This window comes from Solea solea, chromosome 2, assembly GCF_958295425.1.
Source record: "Solea solea chromosome 2, fSolSol10.1, whole genome shotgun sequence".
Taxonomy (NCBI): Eukaryota; Metazoa; Chordata; class Actinopteri; order Pleuronectiformes; family Soleidae; genus Solea; species Solea solea.
In genome coordinates, this window is record NC_081135.1 from 9701622 (window position 1) to 9719213 (window position 17592).

General features: G+C 39.7%; 3 protein-coding genes across 8 annotated transcripts in view; 1 reads left to right on the top strand and 2 right to left on the bottom strand.

The window, feature by feature from the left end:
- LOC131455234 (growth hormone receptor-like) overlaps positions 1–2162 on the bottom strand; it is a 30167-nt gene extending 28005 nt beyond the window's left edge. The window contains exons 1-2 of one of the 3 annotated variants that reach the window (XM_058622762.1): positions 1835–2162; positions 1006–1227 (exon numbers count right to left, since the gene is read on the bottom strand). The gene's annotated coding sequence lies outside the window, so the exon portion shown is untranslated. Of the gene's footprint in view, positions 1–1005 lie in introns of all 3 variants that reach the window. The other 2 variants (XM_058622760.1, XM_058622761.1) reach the window with 2 other exon arrangements.
- A 91-nt stretch (positions 2163–2253) lies between these two features.
- Positions 2254–5841, bottom strand: LOC131455235 (dynein light chain Tctex-type 3-like). Its single transcript, XM_058622763.1, has 5 exons — positions 5677–5841; positions 4413–4454; positions 3631–3754; positions 3323–3400; positions 2254–2772 (listed from the first exon to the last, which is right to left on the bottom strand). Exons 1-5 carry the CDS (start codon positions 5701–5703, stop codon positions 2699–2701), a joined length of 345 nt encoding a protein of 114 aa, XP_058478746.1. The 5' UTR covers positions 5704–5841; the 3' UTR covers positions 2254–2698.
- A 1623-nt stretch (positions 5842–7464) lies between these two features.
- Positions 7465–16549, top strand: LOC131442944 (NLR family CARD domain-containing protein 3-like). Of its 4 annotated transcripts, none has more exons than XM_058612473.1 (13): positions 7469–7653; positions 8631–8762; positions 8849–8956; positions 9164–9247; positions 9418–9540; positions 9719–9772; positions 10081–10159; positions 10253–10457; positions 11284–13090; positions 13173–13346; positions 13439–13612; positions 14086–14132; positions 14219–16549. In XM_058612473.1, the coding sequence occupies exons 2-13, from the start codon at positions 8671–8673 to the stop codon at positions 14806–14808; spliced, it is 3537 nt and encodes a 1178-aa protein (XP_058468456.1). In that variant the 5' UTR covers positions 7469–7653; positions 8631–8670; the 3' UTR covers positions 14809–16549. The 4 variants fall into 4 exon arrangements, with proteins under 4 accessions (XP_058468459.1, XP_058468456.1, XP_058468457.1 ...); XM_058612474.1 differs by lacking the exon at positions 7469–7653 and adding an exon at positions 7669–7842; XM_058612476.1 differs by lacking the exons at positions 14086–14132; positions 14219–16549 and having other exon boundaries at positions 7465–7653; positions 13439–13616.
- Positions 16550–17592: the final 1043 nt, after the last annotated feature.

The following is a 17592-nucleotide window of genomic DNA, read 5'->3' on the forward strand; positions in this document are numbered from 1 at the left end:
AAAACACGAATAAAGTAAACAAAATTCTAGGTCTTGGTTCTCGATGTCACCGCGATCCAGACTGACAGAGAGTAATGCCTTGCTCACCAGCAGCCTTGCAGGCAAAGGGGAAAACACTATTTTAATTTTTTAACCTCAATGGGTGTCACATTATCTACATGGTTAAATCGCACAGGATGATCAGATTGACTATAATCCTGAGCTGATGTTGGAAAGCACTAATGCTAAGGCATCGTTGGCCTTTTTTAAAACCTAGATAAAATTGATTAAAATTGTGTATGTTCTGAATTTTTATCACGTTTTTGAAAGGAAAATAATAAAGAATAGACTTCTGACATAAAAGCCTGTCAGATAAGCTTCTATACCAAGTTAACGGCAGCAAAATTAGAAGGATTCAAACTGGACTGTGTATTTATTAATAATTAATCAAGCAAAAATGCCAGTTATACTGTGGCTGAAGCTTCTGAAATTTATCAATTTCTTTGATGTTTGTTGTTGTAAAGTGATTATTTATGGAATTTGGCCTTACACCTACATGTGGCACGTTGAAGATGGAGGAAGTGAAGAGTATTTGTCTAAATATTGCACAGACAATAGAATTGATAAAAAATTAGGGATGGGAATCAGTATCTGTCAATATCGGTATCGGTCCGATACTGGTCAAAATCACTGGATTGGATATCGGACAGATAAAAATGTAGAATCCAGTACAAACCCTATATATCGCATGCTTCACTATGCAGAGACTGTAAAAATGCAAATTAAAAATCAGCAAAACCATTAAGCTGAGTCATGTCTGGGCTGTTTATTACTTCTTTTTGTGGAGAACATTATTTGTTGCATGGATAATTATGTCTTTGAAATGACTCAGCACAAATGTGTTGTTAACAGTTTCTCATAAATGGTCTAAAATGACTGCATCAGTAGATAGTCGAGTTTTTGATATTGGTATCGGACCCAAAAAAGTGGTATTGTCCCATCCCTAACAAAAATCCCAAAACATACCTGGTTGTACAGGTGCTGATGCCTCACCTCCAAGACTCGGGAGTTGTAGATGGAAAGAAAACCACTTCAGTATGGAGGTGAATCGGTGCATCTTCATTCAGTATCCCTCTGTGTCCATGCAGGCTCTTCACCCTGACCTCTGACCCTGGGGAGGACAACTTCAATGCCAACATCCATGTCACAGCGGGGGAATGGCCTCTGTACTCGGGCGTCGTATGAAGCCTGCAGGGAGACAAAAAAGCAAAAACCCAGGAGACCTGGTCACTGCCAAAGAATGACAACTGAGGAAGTGGATGATAAAAGACAGAAATTGTACAGGGAATTACATTTAACTGCCACCAATGACTCCTTCATTCACCACTCCTTTGAAAAGCTGCCAATTACAGCCCTGGGAGGTGTACTGTGAGAGTCTGAGAGAGTGGAGATCATACAGTATTATTGCAATATGATCCTTTAAGTTCAAGTGGCACCTTTTTTCCTGACTAATTTCCTTGTCAGTAAGACAACTTGCCATATCATAATCAGTTGAAAATTGGTAATTTTGCATATTGCTTAGAGACGTTTGAAATGTTTACTGCATGTCTCAAGTTCATATATGTTGCAATTTTGCCATACAAAATTATTTTAATGTTATGTCATGATTTGGAACTTTTCTACTTTCGGTAAAAACTACACAATGTGTAAATGCGTAAAAATTTAGTTTTGTTAGTTCCAATCAGAAGACATAATGAACTTTCACAATATAATAGACTTTTATGGAGCCTCACTTATTTGAAAATTGCAAACTACATAAACTACTTGTTGGTGAATCATCCTAGACTCGACTCACTTTCAAACTGCAAAATCCAAAATGTTCTGCATGGAGTTTGCATGTTCTCCCTGTGTGTGCGTGGGTTTCCTCCGGGGTCTCCGGCTCCCTCCCACTCCAAAAACATGCAATATGGGGACAAGGTAAATTGGACTGTCTAAATTGACCGTAAGTGCGAGTGTGAGAATGAATGGTTGTTTCTCTCTATGTAGCCTTGCAATGGACTGGCGAAACTGACTATCAGCGAACCCCGCCTATCACCCTATGTCAGCTAAGATTGACACAGCACCACCCCACGACCCTCCTGTGTTAGATAAAGCGGTAGAAGATGGATGGATATTTCAGTTATAATTATGTCCTTGGGCATCGTTTCTTCAAGATAAAATTCTCAGATCCACAAAATGTCATTAAACGTCTCAACAGAACAAGATAAAATCGCATTGACTGTTTATCTGCCTTTATTTTTACATAAGGAATGATGGTTTCTCATCTATCAATCAATCGTTTATTTCTTGCAGCAAACAGCTCCTCATACAAAAGTGCTTAATCTTTCTCTGACACAATGTTTGGAACAGAAAACAGGGAACAAACTAAATGTGTTGCACACAGCTACTGCTGCTGCATAATGACAGCCTTTTGTAATAAATAGAGATTCCAATGCAGTGATGTGAGAATATAAATACATTGATTAGATATTCATTGGATCTGAGGGCTGAAAGATCTGAAGAAAATCCAGGGTTTTTTGTCTCTGTTCCTCAGGTCTACACAGCGCTGTGTGGATGTGGCACTTGGTGGCCCCCTGCTGTTCACAGGGACACACTGCATTCTTCTTCCGGTGTTGGTGGCTGTTTTGGTCATCGGTGTGTTCTTTTGTGTGTATGTGTCCTATACGACAGCGACGGCAAACACACTGACCACACAGTACATGGTGCGGTTTTCCCATCTCACTGTACAGCTCCCTATAAAAGACACAAATATCAAGAGAGGTGATTTTTTTTAGAAACTGATCTTTGTAATAGATCCAAGAAGGAGCAGTTCAAATATGATGTGCAATGATTTATTTAACTTAATCCAGTTGTTTTCAAGCAAATTAAGACGTTGTTGGTAGGTGGTGGGCAACAAAACATCAACAACACCGACACAGTCAAACATATTTTGCAGAGGACATGGAATAATAACGTGACCAATTTTTTTAATGGACCAGTGTGTAATACTTAGGGTTTATTGGCAGAAAATTTGAAATAAGTCTGTTTATATATATAAAAAATATATCTTATAGTTATCTTAACCTTAGATGAAGCCTTTTATATGTGCAGTACTTCTACACCAACAAACTGGTTTATGGAGGCCACCATCTTGCACCAGTATGATTCTACAGCAGTCTGAATGGATAAACCAGCCCAAGCATGTATTTTGGGTTTTAAAGTGTGACATCCTTTCTGGGATGCCATGGCCATAGTTTGCTGACGTGCGTGGAAATCTCTATCAAGCAAAGGAATTCTTCTTTACCGTCCATGGTGGTGTCCCAGTAACAGGAGTTGGCCGTGTGAAGTCCTGCTCCTGTTTTCTGCATCACAGCGCACGTCACTATACAGACAGACAAGGACATAGGTCATTTTTTATCACATTTAGTGTTCGGTGAGTGTGTTTCTGAGCCACAAGAACAAATAAAGGTTGAATTTAACAGATGATAGTAGCTCCACAAACTACCAATTACATTTTCTTGTCTGTGTTTGATTTTATGATCTTTTAATATATGTTAAGGAATATTTGAGCACAATAATAAACTATTAAAACAAGATCAAATACATTCATACCAATGTACTTGTATGGTTTCCCCTGTTTGACCAGCTGTGTGAGGCAGCGCTCCACAATACCAGCAGTCCATTTGTTCACCTGAGTCTGACTGTAGTCTTCAGCACCAACAATGTTCTCGATGCACTGAGGCAAACACACAAACACAGAGTGTTGCAGAGGTTTACAGTCATGTGGAAGTCACTCGAGATGCTGCTGTTCAACCCTGAGGATGTTAGAATACAGAGCAAACACTGTCCTGGAATTCAAAGAACATCACTGATAAAAAAAACCTGAACACGGCAACACAAGTGAAATGTAGTCAACACCGCAAGTAATTATGACTCGACGTTTGTGGTGCGTAGGCCTAGTCTACACACATCACACAACGCAGGGTGCATGAAGCAGTCGGTGGTGTCGGAAACAAACAGTGGTGGAAGGCATTTACCTGAATATCAACTTAACTTCTTTCTTACACAAAATGCAAGCACTTTCAATGAACTAAGTCTATTTAGGGCAGTTTTCAAAAACTTTAAAGGATTTCAAGGACCCTTGGGAACACTGCTTAAAGGTGCAGTGTGTGCTCCTAAATGTGGAAACTTTTATGTGGAACCCACTGGAAAATGACGAAACAATAATATTAAAAATGTAATATTAAAGTATAACATCAAAGTAATATCTTTAAAAATATGAAAGAAATTGAGAGGTAACACTTCTAAATATTTGACTCTTTTTATAAAGATTAGGAAGTAGTTAGTACAGTCCAACAGAGTGGAAAAATGTGGTGTCCATGGTTCAACATTACCTCTTTGACAACATTTTCAGCCTCTTCTGAGTTGAAGGAGCCCTAAAAAAGAAAATCACATATGAGTTAGTGCACCATTTTATAAAAATATCACACACACACACACACACACACACACACACACACACACTTTTACACAAAACAGTGAGCTGACCTCAATGGCAAGCTTATTAGCTAGTTTGCATACAAATATATTACACATGGTCAATTCAATTTCTTCCTAGTCCAAATAACATTTCAGATATCCACATTAACAGTCTTCCCATCTGCACCTTCCATTTAAGTCACCTGCTAAGTTTGAAGCCCATCAAGTCAAGTGTTGGACAGTTATGCAATGAACAGACACACAGAAGTTCCTTGAGTTCAAATAGATTGTGGTTTCTCATTAGAGATATCTTTCATTAAATTGTACAACTAAATCATGACGATCTATAAATTCCATTTTAATTAATCTACAATACCTTCAATTCCTCTTGAATTATGACTAGTCATTATTAAATTGTAATTATTTGTATTGTTGATAGTCATAATTTAGCTGTCAAGATCTACAATCAAATGAAAGACATCTGTAATAACAAATTAATGGGCAAAGTGACATCTCAAAGAATTGTGTATACCTGAAATGTTCGTTTAGACAAAAAAAGTTCAAGATATTTGCAGTAAATAGAGTGCTGTAATGTAACAAAGTAAAAACATTTCCTTACTGTACAAAATTACACTTTACTTTAGCAACTTTTCATTTTACGCCACTACATTTTCTCCACTTTTTTAATACTTTCACTTCTAACATTCTAGTACATTGTATATCAGAAAATTATTTTTGATACTTAAGTAGAATAAACGTCATATGCTTCGAGACTTTTACTTCAGTAACATTATAAAAAGTGACTTCGACTTCTATGAAAGTCATTTTCTGGTAAGATACTTGTACGTTTACTCAAGTATCCCTTTTAAATACTTTACACAAGACTGAGTATATAAACATAGTAGCTATAAAATGTTATGAGGTCTTGATAGGTCAATAACACAGACGCAGCTCAGCGTCAAAGTCATGGGGAATTAATGCAGGATATTAACGTTAGTTAACAAAAACATAATACTAAGATAAGCACCTTCTGTTCTAGTATATATAGCAATAATAGAAATTAGTAAAATAGTAATAGAAAATACGAGTCTGGTCGCACAATAGCATAGGTTAACGTTAGTGTGAGGGAGTGGCGATAAAATGAAAAAGAATAACAAATAAAGCGATTCGAGTACTAACCTCGTTGCCGTTTTGGTATTCCTCCATCCCCGTGAATTACAGTCGGTTAAAAGTGGCTGATGTGTTTTTTTACTATGTTAAAAATGAAGAAAATGCGAAGCTAGTGGGAGAGAAAAAAAAAATCACAAAGCTGTCTGTGTGAGACTTCCTGTCGGATGTAAACAGTCAACGACGGCCGACAAGAGCGCCGGATCCCCGGAGAGCGTCCTCTATCTGCTGGATAGTAGAGGAACTGCAATACCAAGCTTCTTCTTCTACTTCTACTTTTATCTTATAAACCTAAATATTCATCTACATCCTCTCAATCAGCTTTGTTTTTTAAATAACTGACATAGTATGCGATAAACTCTGGGACAAAAAGTCTACTTTATTGGATAATTTTTTGATGCACCGATTGTAACTATGTTAAATGTTGATATAAGTTTGTATTGCATATGGATTATAACTCAGCATTCTTTGGTTACTGTGGAATCTTGAAGTATCCATGGAGGTATTGTTGATAGTGTTCGTTGTTTAAAGCCTCATATTGTAATTTCTGTCATTATTTTTTTGGGATGTGCTTGCTGCAGAGCCTTACACCACACAGTCATAATCTAAAACTGATTTAACTGATGCGATTATACATGTCCCTCAATGTCCTTTGTTTTCATTGAATTCCACATTCTGTCCCCTCTTCCGAATTGCCCCATCACCTGCAAACAAAGAAAAGCCAATTTCATTCTCCATTCCCTTAGATATCGTCTATCATGATCTCCCTTCCGAATTAATTACAAAAGGATCTCCAATTTTAATTCAAATTACTTTATCACATTCCTCTGTCCACTAAGGTACAATTCTCGTTTTGTGCTTCCTCCATCATTTTCCCCATTAGCTCTTCAATCAAAATTCTTCTGAGAAAACTCAAATGTCTAAATTTGGATTATTTCATGAAGTGTAGATTCCCGAAATTCCAGAAGCACAAGGCTATTAATCTGCTCACTGTTAACATGATTCAGAAATCTTCTGAACGTTTCTCTTAATCTCACTCCAACTCCTCCAGATCCTTCTTTAACTTACTGTATCCTTTTTTTTTTTTCAAATATCTTCAATATGTAAAGCTTTTTTTTTATTCTGTTCTTCTGCTTTACAGGTTATTATCATCGATCTTAACCATTTCCACTTCGCTTACCTCCTTTTTTATTTCCTGTTTGGTCCTAAACCGATATGCTCATCTTCCTTTCCAAAGTTTTAGAATGAATTTGAATTCCTCGCTCCCTTAAGATTTACTCTCCTTTCTTAATCTGATCTGAACTCACCATCCCCACCATCTGTCCAGTCATCAAACTCCATATCGTCATCCTCTTTAACTATACCATCTTGTTCCAGTCACGAACCAGTTTATTTGACCTTATGTTAATAAATATTATTTTGTTTTTCTTGCTATCATATTGTTGAACAGTATGGAATTGATTAAAAGCTTTTAAAAACAACTAAATGTTTCAGTTAAGGTCAAAATTGAAATATAAGCTTCTATTTTGGGTTTATATTAATTTGTACATCCGACTCCAGAGGAATCAGTGCCTCCCAAGTCATGAACCTCACATGCCATAAAAAAAATCAAGGCAGTGTTTGTGTCTGTGTTTTTTTTACAGTGTTTACGTTCTTCCCTTATACTTTCTTTTTACAGTGTGACGCCTCACTGCCTTGTTTTTTTTTTTACAGTGTTTACGTTCTTCCCTTATACTTTCTTTTTACAGTGTGACGCCTCATTGCCTTGTATTTTTTACAGTGTTTACTTTCTTTCCTTTTTTTAACAGTGTATAGTTTGACAGTGTGGACGCTCGATGTCACGTGTTTAAGTAGAGTAGACACATCATTTTTTACAGCGAAGAAAGTTTATGTCACTTCCTCGTGTGTAGTGTTTGTTTTGCACTTCCTCTGATTAAGATGCTATTAGCGTTGCTAAACCTGACGCTGAACGGATGCTTTGGCGCAGAGGTAATTTTCGACCCACTTTTTAACCTGTCATGTTTTTGTGGCGTTATTAATGTATTGTTGTGTCATAACTGGAAGGTCAACGGGTGAACTGACCACGTTAGCCGACATTAAATCCATTATATCCGCCGTTGTGAGTGTATTTTCGGGGTTTGGAGTAGCAGCAGTACTGTCGGTCCGTGAGCTGTGGTGGTCAGTGCTCTCCAATATATGTTATTATATTGCAAACGTGTGATAAACAATATGATGCTTAGTGTCTAAACAAATTAAGTATAACGTATTCTGTTGTTTAACCAGTCAGTTCCAAAATGTCATTATCTGGTGATAGGCTAGCCAAGACTGGTCTTTAAAGGACCATTGACAGAAGGGTTATTACATTTACAAACCCAACGGACAAACAACGTTTCACGTTCATATGTGTAAGATAACAATGTTAACAGAAAAAGAATGACATTCCTTATGGTATGTGAAGGCCAAGCTTAGTTGTTAGAGAACCAGCTAATGAAAGTGTAAGAATTAGACGCGATTAATTCTCAAGGTCTGGACCATCATTGACCTTCATTTGACCCTTAAATAGTGTTTTTCTCCTGCAATGTGTGTGTGTGTGTGTTTTCTTTTTTTTTTTTTTTAAATATTAGTTGTTTATTTTCTGTTAGTGCTGAATGATTTGGGTAATTTTTTTTAAATGTGGCTAATCTAACACACATTGCAATTGAAGTTCCTTTTTTAAAAAACAAATTTCAGTTAAATATTTTCTGTGTTATAGATTTAAAACAAGATGGACCTTTGCCCACATTATACTGTCAAAATACAAACTACTTTAATGCAAGAATGACAAGTTAAAGAGGTGAAGTGTAACCCTAACCCTATGATTGGAAAGCAATTAATCCAATTAATGGTTCTGCCCTTTTTTTGCACTGATTTGATGTTGCAGAGCTTTGGATGAAAGGATGATTTATATTCAGATGTGCTATCCACAGGTGAATGTACGCAGAGTATGTGTGAGCTGATCATCTCGGGATGATGAATCAGAGCGAGGATAGAGAGGAGGGAGCTCCTGCCTCTGAACCTACTCTGTGTGGGGAGCACAAGAGCCAGACCGAAGCCCAGAGGTGACACGGAATCTGTCCACAACTCAAAATCAGCTCTTTAGGTTGTAGCTAGAGAAACTTAATGTCCCTCCGTCTCTTTCTTGTAGGAGTCAGAGACCAGACTTCTTTGTGTCTCCACGAAAACCTAAACCCAGCTGTGTGTCCTCAAACAGTGACGAATCAATGGAGCCACCAATATTCTTTGCTAAAAAGAAGTAAGTTCTGTCCATGTTTTTAAATAGACTATATTTTTAATTACATTATTTATTGGAGAATCTTTGGCTAATGGATGGATGCTACTATGCACAAATCTTACTCGACAAATAGGTGGGTATTTTTTGAAAACTATGGTTCTCAGAGGATGAGGTGAGCACTGTGGTTGTTAATAGAGGAACTTAATTTCCCTATGTCTGTCTTTTCAGGATTAATATGGCATCTGAATCCAGCGGTGTGTCTTCAAACAGTGTCCAATCTATGGAGCCACCAATATTCTTTGCTAAAAAGAAGTAAGTTCTAACTAAATTTTAAATTTAACCAGTCTGAAGTGACACAGAGACATTAGACACGGAACAAGTACTGGTTGTGCTCGTTTGGCATGTGTTTTTGTCGCAGAAGGTGACGTGGGCACTAAGGTTGCAGACAGAGGAACTGACTTTCACTGTGACTGCTTTTTCAGGACTTGTCTGACACAAGAATCATCTGTATCGGGACCCAAACCTAAACCTGAACCCAGCTGTGTGTCCGCAAACAGCGACGAATCTATGGAGTCACCAATATTCTTTGCTAATAGGACGACAGAGTAAGACTTTAAAATTGCAATTTTTGTTGGTGAAATGACAGTTGTTGTAATTGTTCCGCCGCAGACTGAATTTATTCAAAGATTGTAGGATTGTAAGATTGTTTGTCGTTTTAAACATGCATTTAAAAGAAAAGAGGCGATGTACTGTAAGGAAATGTGTTTTTTCTTTACATGTTAGGAGGCGGGGACAACCTGCAGAGAGCGACGACGTCCCAACTTGGAAACATCAAAGGTGACGTCAGAAACAAATCCTCTTCCTTCCTTAATCCTCTTCAGCATTGTGCCAAACATTTACAATCAGACGCTGGTCTGAGGTAACCCAGACTGATGACTTTAGCTGCTGGTGAAACTGAGCAGGAATGTGTGTATTTATTCATGCTTGACATTTTTAAAACATTTTCCTCCATTTCCTGCATACAATGTACAATTACAATTTAAGCCAATTATTTGCCACAGTTTTGAGTCAGTCTGACACTAAAATGAGTCACTTTTAAGGATTGTTAGTTGTGCAATGCTTTTTTCCCCGTCGTTCCTCCACAGATTTGAGTGGGGGTGCTCCGAGGTTCCCAATGGTCAGTCTGCTCAGCTGCCTCAAACACAGCTGGACTCTGTGTTTATGGTCTGTACCGCTTCTGCTCACAATAACCGCCATGCTGCTCTTTCAGTGAATCATCAGAGTGGCTCTGATAATCATTGTTCCGTTCCATTCCAGATGCTGGAAGACAACATGGTTGCTTTTGTGAAGAGTGAGCTAAAGAGGATAAAGAAGATCCTGAGTCCAGAATGCTTTGGGGGTGAGGATGAGGAGGTGCTTGACGGTGAACATGGGGGGAGCAGCAGAGAGGCGTTTCTGAAGATCACACTGGACTTCTTGAGGAAGATGAAGCAGAAGGAGCTGGCTGAGTGTCTTGAGAGTGGTAGGAGGATTTCGTCCAAAGAGTTCTTGTCATGCAGAAACTTACTTATATCATTAGACATAATGTTTTAGAGACATTAAATTATCACACTTTGATTAATCGATTAGTTATTTGTCTATGTTCTCAATCGTCTTGTTTTTGTCCACAAACCAGAATTATTCTGTTTTAATGATTTCTTTGGTGTATGGAGCCAAGAAACCTTTGTTAATTGATTAATTGATTAATCGCTGCAGCCGTTATTGGTACCGATATCTGGTCTTTGATACTGATTTCTGAAGAATACTATTTAGATACCAATTACATTAAATTGTGGGGAAAAAAAAGATAATAAAATTCAGGATGCTGTATTCTTATTGGCTCACTGATGCTGATAAAGTCTCATTAACACATTTTCAGGTTTTTGATTGATGACAAAGGCTGTGATTCCTAACGTCATATTATAGTTTAATCTATACATTTTAACATACTGTAATATCATATTGTCATACTTTTCCAAATCTGTTCCTTTGTATATTCAATGAGACATGCGTTTTCTGATTTACCACATAGTTTTAATCATTTTCTTTATTCTAATTCACATGTCCATAATTATTCAACCAGACAAGCCAGGAATCTTTATCTCCATGATAGAAAAAAAAAAACACTCGAAATCAGATTGGTATTCAATTAAATACCGTTGAATAATCACGTGGAATCAAAACTTTTTTTGTGAAAATAAATGATAAAGATTAACTCCTTTTCTGAAATGTGATATCAAACGATGAAGTTTTAAGGTCAGTACGCAACCCTGCACATATTTCTAGATGAATCTCGTTTGTTCCTTCAGGATCCCGTGCTCCGCTTTGTCAAGGCAAACTTAAATCTAACCTGAAGAGGAAGTACCAGTGTGTGTTTGAGGGCATCACTAAAGCAGGAAACCCAACCCTCCTGAACCAGATCTACACAGACCTCTACATCACAGAGGGAGGCAGCGGAGAGGTCAACGAGGAACACGAGGTCCGACAGATCGAAACGGCCGCCAGGAAACTGCACCGAGCGGAGACGACCATCAAACAAGAAGACATCTTTCACGCCTCACCTGAAAGAGATGAACCAGTCAGAACGATGATGACCAAGGGAGTGGCAGGCATCGGGAAAACCGTTTTGACGCAGAAGTTCACTCTGGACTGGGCCGAGGACAAAGCCAACAGAGACGTACAGTTCATGTTTCCGTTCACTTTCCGAGAGCTGAATCTGCTGAAGGGGGAAGAGTACAGCCTGGTGAAACTCATTCATCACTTCTTTACAGAAACCAAAGAAGCAGGAATCTGGAGTTTTGAAGAGTTCCAAATGGTATTCATCTTTGACGGTCTGGACGAGTGTCGACTCCCTCTGGACTTCCGCAACACAAAGATCCTGACCGATGCGACGGAGTCCACGTCGGTGGACGTGCTACTGATAAACCTCATCAGGGGGAAACTGCTTCCCACTGCACGTCTTTGGATAACCACAAGACCCGCAGCAGCCAATCTGATCCCTGCTGAGTGTGTTGACATGGTGACGGAGGTCAGAGGGTTCACAGACCCACAGAAAGAGGAGTACTTCAAGAAGAGGTTTCAGAATGAGGAGACGGCCAGTGAGATCATCTCCCACATAAAGATGTCACGCAGCCTCCACATCATGTGCCACATCCCAGTGTTCTGCTGGATCACTGCCACAGTTCTGGAGAACGTGTTGAAAAGCAGAGCGGTAGGGGAGCTTCCCAGGACCCTGACTGAGATGTACATCCACTTCCTGGTGGTTCAGTCCAAACTGAAGGTGGTCAAGTATGACGGAGGAGCTGAGACGGACTCACACTGGAGTCCAGAGAGCATGGAGATGATCAAGTGTCTCGGGAAACTGGCTTTTGAGCAGCTGCAGAAAGGAAACCTGATTTTCTACGAATCGGACCTGAGAGATTGTGACATCGATGTCACAGCAGCCTCCGTGTACTCGGGAGTGTTCACCCAGATCTTTAAAGAGGAGCAAGGTCTGTATCAGGACAAGGTGTTCTGCTTCGTCCATTTGAGTGTTCAGGAGTTTTTGGCTGCTCTCCATGTGCATCTGACCTTCATTAATTCTGGAGTTAATCTGATGTCGCAGGAGAAATCAAACTCCCAGATGCCTGAAGCAAGAAAACACGAGTCTGCAACGACACACTTCTATCAGAGCGCTGTGGACGAGGCCTTACACAGTCCTAATGGACACCTGGACTTGTTCCTCCGCTTCCTCTTGGGTCTGTCGGTAGGAACAAATCAGACTCTCCTTCGAGGCCTGCTACTGACACAGACAGGAAGTGGCTCGTGGACCTATCAGGAAACAATCGAGTACATCAAGAAGAAGATCGAAGCGACGTCCTCTGCAGAGAAGAGCATCAACCTGTTCCACTGCCTGAATGAAGTGAACGATCGTTCTCTCGTGGAGGGGATCCAGCAGTACCTGAGAGCAGGAAGTCTCTCCATGTGCAAACTGTCTCCTGGTCAGTGGTCAGCTCTGGCTTTCATCTTACTGTCATCCGCTAAAAACCTGGATGTGTTTGACTTGAAGAAGTATTCGGCTTCAGAGGAGGCTCTTCCCCGGCTGCTGCTCGTGGTCAAAGCTTCAAGCAAAGCTCTGTAAGTGTTCAGGTTTTTTTATGTATTCATCATGCCAACAAGATTAGTATTCTTCTCATATTCCTCACCATTATCCCTCCAGAATGAGCGGCTGTAACCTCTCAGAGAGAAGCTGTGAGGCTCTGGCCTCAGTCCTCAGCTCCAAGTCCTCTAGTTTGAGAGAGCTGGACTTGAGCAACAACAACCTGCAGGACTCTGGAGTGAAGATGCTGTCTGCTGGGCTGCAGAGTCCACACTGTGCACTGGAGACTCTCGGGTTAGACCAAATTCTGTTTTTTTTTTTTTGTCAAATCTTTAATTCCATACTTAAACACGCGTCTGTCCTCTGGTTCACTGTCGTCTTTGCAGTCTGAGCGGCTGCAACCTCTCAGAGAGAAGCTGTGAAGCTCTGGGCTCGGTCCTCGGCTCCGAGTCCTGTAGTCTGCGAGACCTGGACCTGAGTAACAACAACCTGGAGGACTCTGGAATGCAGCTGCTGTCCGTGGGACTACAGAGTCCTCACTGTGCACTGGAGACTCTGAGGTAAAAACTCTGAGGGGTTAAACTTTGATTCACCTTAGTGGTTACAAACGACTTTACATAACACAAATAATCGGGATTCCTCTCACCCTGAGACCTTTTTTTTAAAAAAACAAGTTTTTATTAAGAGCTTATGAATGATTAACTTATTTATTTTACACATAAGTGCTATGACTCGGTGATAACTCTTAAAGTGTGTGTACCTGTGCGTCTGTGTGTTCATGGGGTTATTAGCTGCTTCCTCTTGGATGCAGCCTTTGTTGCTTGCTGTAACCGTAAAAGTTGAAGTTTTCAGATGAAGTACTTATGATTGACGGGTATTTGTTGGGCTCAGACTAAATCTAGGACCCATGTTGGGTTCAGGTCAGGTTTGGCCATTATTCCCTCCAGTTTTGGTCCGATTAGGACAGAAAAATGTCAATTTCTGCCCTTAATCCACTTCCTAATCTGTCAAACACGCAACTCTCTTCTTTCAGGCTGGGGCCTGACACTGTCTGGTGGTTGAGGCCAGGTCTGAGGAAGTGTAAGTGATTTTACATTAGATTATTTTTGTGATTTAACGATGGAAAATCCCTCATCAACACCTGTCGTGTCTTATCTCTCCGTCAGATTTCCTTGAGCACACCTTTGACACAAACACACTGAACAGGAACCTCCAAGTGTCTGACGACTCCAGGACGGTGACACACGTGGACGACTCCCTGAGGTATCCCGATCACACCGAGAGGTTTGACGACCGGCCCCAGCTGCTGTGCTCCAACGCTCTGACCGGTCGCTGCTACTGGGAGGTCGACTGGAGCGGCATCGCCTGCGTGTCGGTGAGCTACAGAGGAATCGCGCGCAAGGGAGAGGGCGACGACTGTTGGTTCGGGAGGAACACTCAGTCCTGGGCTCTGTACTGCTCTGATGTTGAGGGATGCACGATCACACACAATAACCGTCACGTCTGCTCTGAGGGCAGTTACCTCGCGTATCACGACAACGAGCTCACGACCAGCCCCGTCACCTCCTCCTTCACTCGCCCAAACAGAGTAGCGGTGTTCGTGGACTGTCCTGCGGGGACGCTGTCCTTCTTCGCCGTCTCCTCTGACTCGCTCGTCCACCTGCACACCTTCAACACCACGTTCACCGACACTCTTTATGCTGGGTTTGGCTTCTGGAGCTGGTCTGGTGCCTCGGTCTCTCTGCCTGCAGTGTAGCTCACACAATTTACTCGTTTGGTTGGTGAAAACAGTCGCTGAAGAGACGAGTTCACCGACATATTGCCTGATTTATGTGTATATATACATATACATACATACACACACACACACACACATATCTACAGAGGTGAACAGCTTCGTATCCTGCCCAGGGGGCGTTACCAAGTCACTACCGGACCAAAATCTACACCCCTACTTAATGACACAGGTATTTTGTATGAAATGAACAAAATGTTCCATTTTAACTCGAATCCATCCACAAGTCTGTCCTTTGACAGCAAATTCAGCCTTACTTTTCCTGTACTGTTGCAAAGCAAGCATTCTGCACTTTCCCTTTTCCTCTTCAAGGAAGCAGCTGATTCTCAGAACTCATCATAGGCGTTTAACTCAACTTTCCATTGGCTTTTTAATAACTTTCAAACTTCAAAAGGCAGAAAGGTCGGACTTATGCCTCCATAACTGCTTATGAAAAACTAACTACAGTTCACCTTATGGCGTGACTAAGACACTATTCACTCGTTTGTGTGTGTGTCACGTGTAAAACAAAGTCACCGCAGTTCCACACAGCCATGCAGTGATGACTATCCCCACGCTGAATAGGTACTAAGCCATGACGTGCTGTGCTCCTGTGACACTAAATAGATCTAGTTCACCTTATGTAAATATAAAAAGGTAGATTATATTGAATAGCCACTAGGGGGCAACTCTGCTGGTAGCAAAAAGAAACCCCCAATAAAGGAAGTCTGTGGTAAAATGAGCTTTGACTTTTAACTTGATCTATAACATCAGTAAACACTACTGACAAACAAGTCACTGCACTTACTATCTAGTTTCAGCCGTCAATAGGAAATGGTGTTAAATTTGTAAATAATGTTCCCAATTAGAGGAAAAAGTGGACACCAGTGTGATTGACAGCTGGTATTCAGTTGAAGCCTGGTTAAAAAACATGGCAAAAATAGGTTTACTTCATTCCATTGAAAAATGATGTGTGAGTGAGTGAGTGAGTGAGTGAAGGGCCATACCTCAAACCCATTGGCTTTGATGATTAAACATCCCGAACTCGACTGAAGCATTCCAAAAACGATAAATCCAAAAACTCCTCCGCAAAATCCGTGCTTCAACTATCCTCTGTTTGTTAGCGTCGCAGCTGACTGACAGAAAAGCTAAGATCATATGATTCCATACGAGCTTGATGCATGACGACCGCAGTCACACACAGGAAACAGCGCGTTCATATTCACAACATACACTCATGACTCTCACTGACTCGGTGGGTCCTGAGCGCAGCAGAAAAGCACAGGTGTGACTCATCACGTTAACGACGACTGTGTTCAGGCAGGCAGGGGCAGTTTCAGAAAATGTCCTTTTTAAAACTAAAGAAAGTGCTTTTGTCCATTTTTCCCCCACCAGAATACTTAGAACTTTCAATATCTGGCAGGTATTTACAATTTACTGCATATTTAAAGAGTGTAGTAACAGTTTAAAGTAAATATTGACATTAACATAGTAAGATTCAAAAAACAAACATAATGTTGTGTCGACACTTGGCCCAAAACTAATTTTTCATCCACTCGTTAATTCAAAAGACGTGTCATTCATTTGATTATTTACACCTGTGCTTCTCCAACTATGACCTCTCAAAATGGCTGCTGTATTAAGCACCAAGTAGACAAAAGTTGCCTCTTGAAACACAAGACTTACTTGAATAACTGTTGCCTTGTATTGTTTACTTTTTTTTTTTTTAAATTGTTAGTTGTTTTTTTTCCGAACATCATGCTTGTTTCCTTTTCACAATAAAAGCACCACGGTTCAGGTCAAACAGGTCAAAGAAAAGATGGGAGACATTTGTGACGAATATGACAAATTAATATTAAAAAGGTGTATACAGTTCAATATGTTAATAATTAATTTGTGAGATCAGTTTCTGTGTGAAATTATTTTGAATGCTAATGTTCTTTGTATTTTTTCTAAATGAGAAATAATAAAAAACAACAACAGTTACATATGCTCCAATGGACTTTGACCTTTTATTTTGGGATTTCTGTCAATTATTCTCAGATTTTCTCTAAAGCTCTATGAATGCTTACAACTATTTAGTTGCAGAGAAGAAGGAAAAAATACTCGATAAAACAGCACTTGGACCAACTTTCATTTAGCATTTATGGGGAAAGAAAATTATATCATTACATAAAGTCCATAATATATAATTTGGTATGATAAAACAACGAAAAGGTCAAAAAAAAAAAATTAGGTTACATCTATTGAATCATGAGTACAGTAACGTGAATATTCCATATATTAATGACATTTGTTTGCTTTTATTACTGTGCAAAACAAAATATACATATCTACTGAATGTGTAAGAAGTACAGTATCAGCAAATGGGCCCAACGTAGTGACACAACACTTGTTTTGCATGTTATCAAATGACTGAAAGTTCCTATAAATACTCAATCTTTGCCAATGGATAAAAAATAAAACATGTATCAACCTAAGTGAGACACGTCATAGATGAAAAAATACACATGAGCCTGTTGCATGCTGAGAGAGGCGACATACTTTTTTTTTTTTTTTAAAGTCAGCTGCTGGTGTTTCTGATTCATACATCTATTAATACACGAGGTAAGCGACCGAGTGTTGCATGAAGAAAAAAAAATGAACGTGTGAGTGTAAATACTGTATGAGAAGACGACTCCAGGGCCGAAAAATAATTAAAATCAGTAATTATTTAGAGAAGGAAACAGACTAATTTTGATTGAAAAAAAAAAAAAAAAAAGGTGT

Excerpts from the sequence above, each read along its gene's own strand:
- LOC131455235 (XM_058622763.1), bottom strand. The coding sequence starts at position 5,703 with ATGGAGGAATACCAAAACGGCAACGAG. Across the intron at positions 3,755-4,412 it reads CTGAAAATGTTGTCAAAGAG|TGCATCGAGAACATTGTTGG; the intron begins GTAATGTTGAAC and ends TGTTTGCCTCAG. Across the intron at positions 2,773-3,322 it reads CTGGGACACCACCATGGACG|GGAGCTGTACAGTGAGATGG; the intron begins GTAAAGAAGAAT and ends TGTCTTTTATAG.
- LOC131442944 (XM_058612473.1), top strand. The coding sequence starts at position 8,671 with ATGATGAATCAGAGCGAGGATAGAGAGGAGGGAGCTCCTGCCTCTGAA. Across the intron at positions 8,957-9,163 it reads ATATTCTTTGCTAAAAAGAA|GATTAATATGGCATCTGAAT; the intron begins GTAAGTTCTGTC and ends CTGTCTTTTCAG. Across the intron at positions 13,613-14,085 it reads TGTGCACTGGAGACTCTGAG|GCTGGGGCCTGACACTGTCT; the intron begins GTAAAAACTCTG and ends CTCTTCTTTCAG.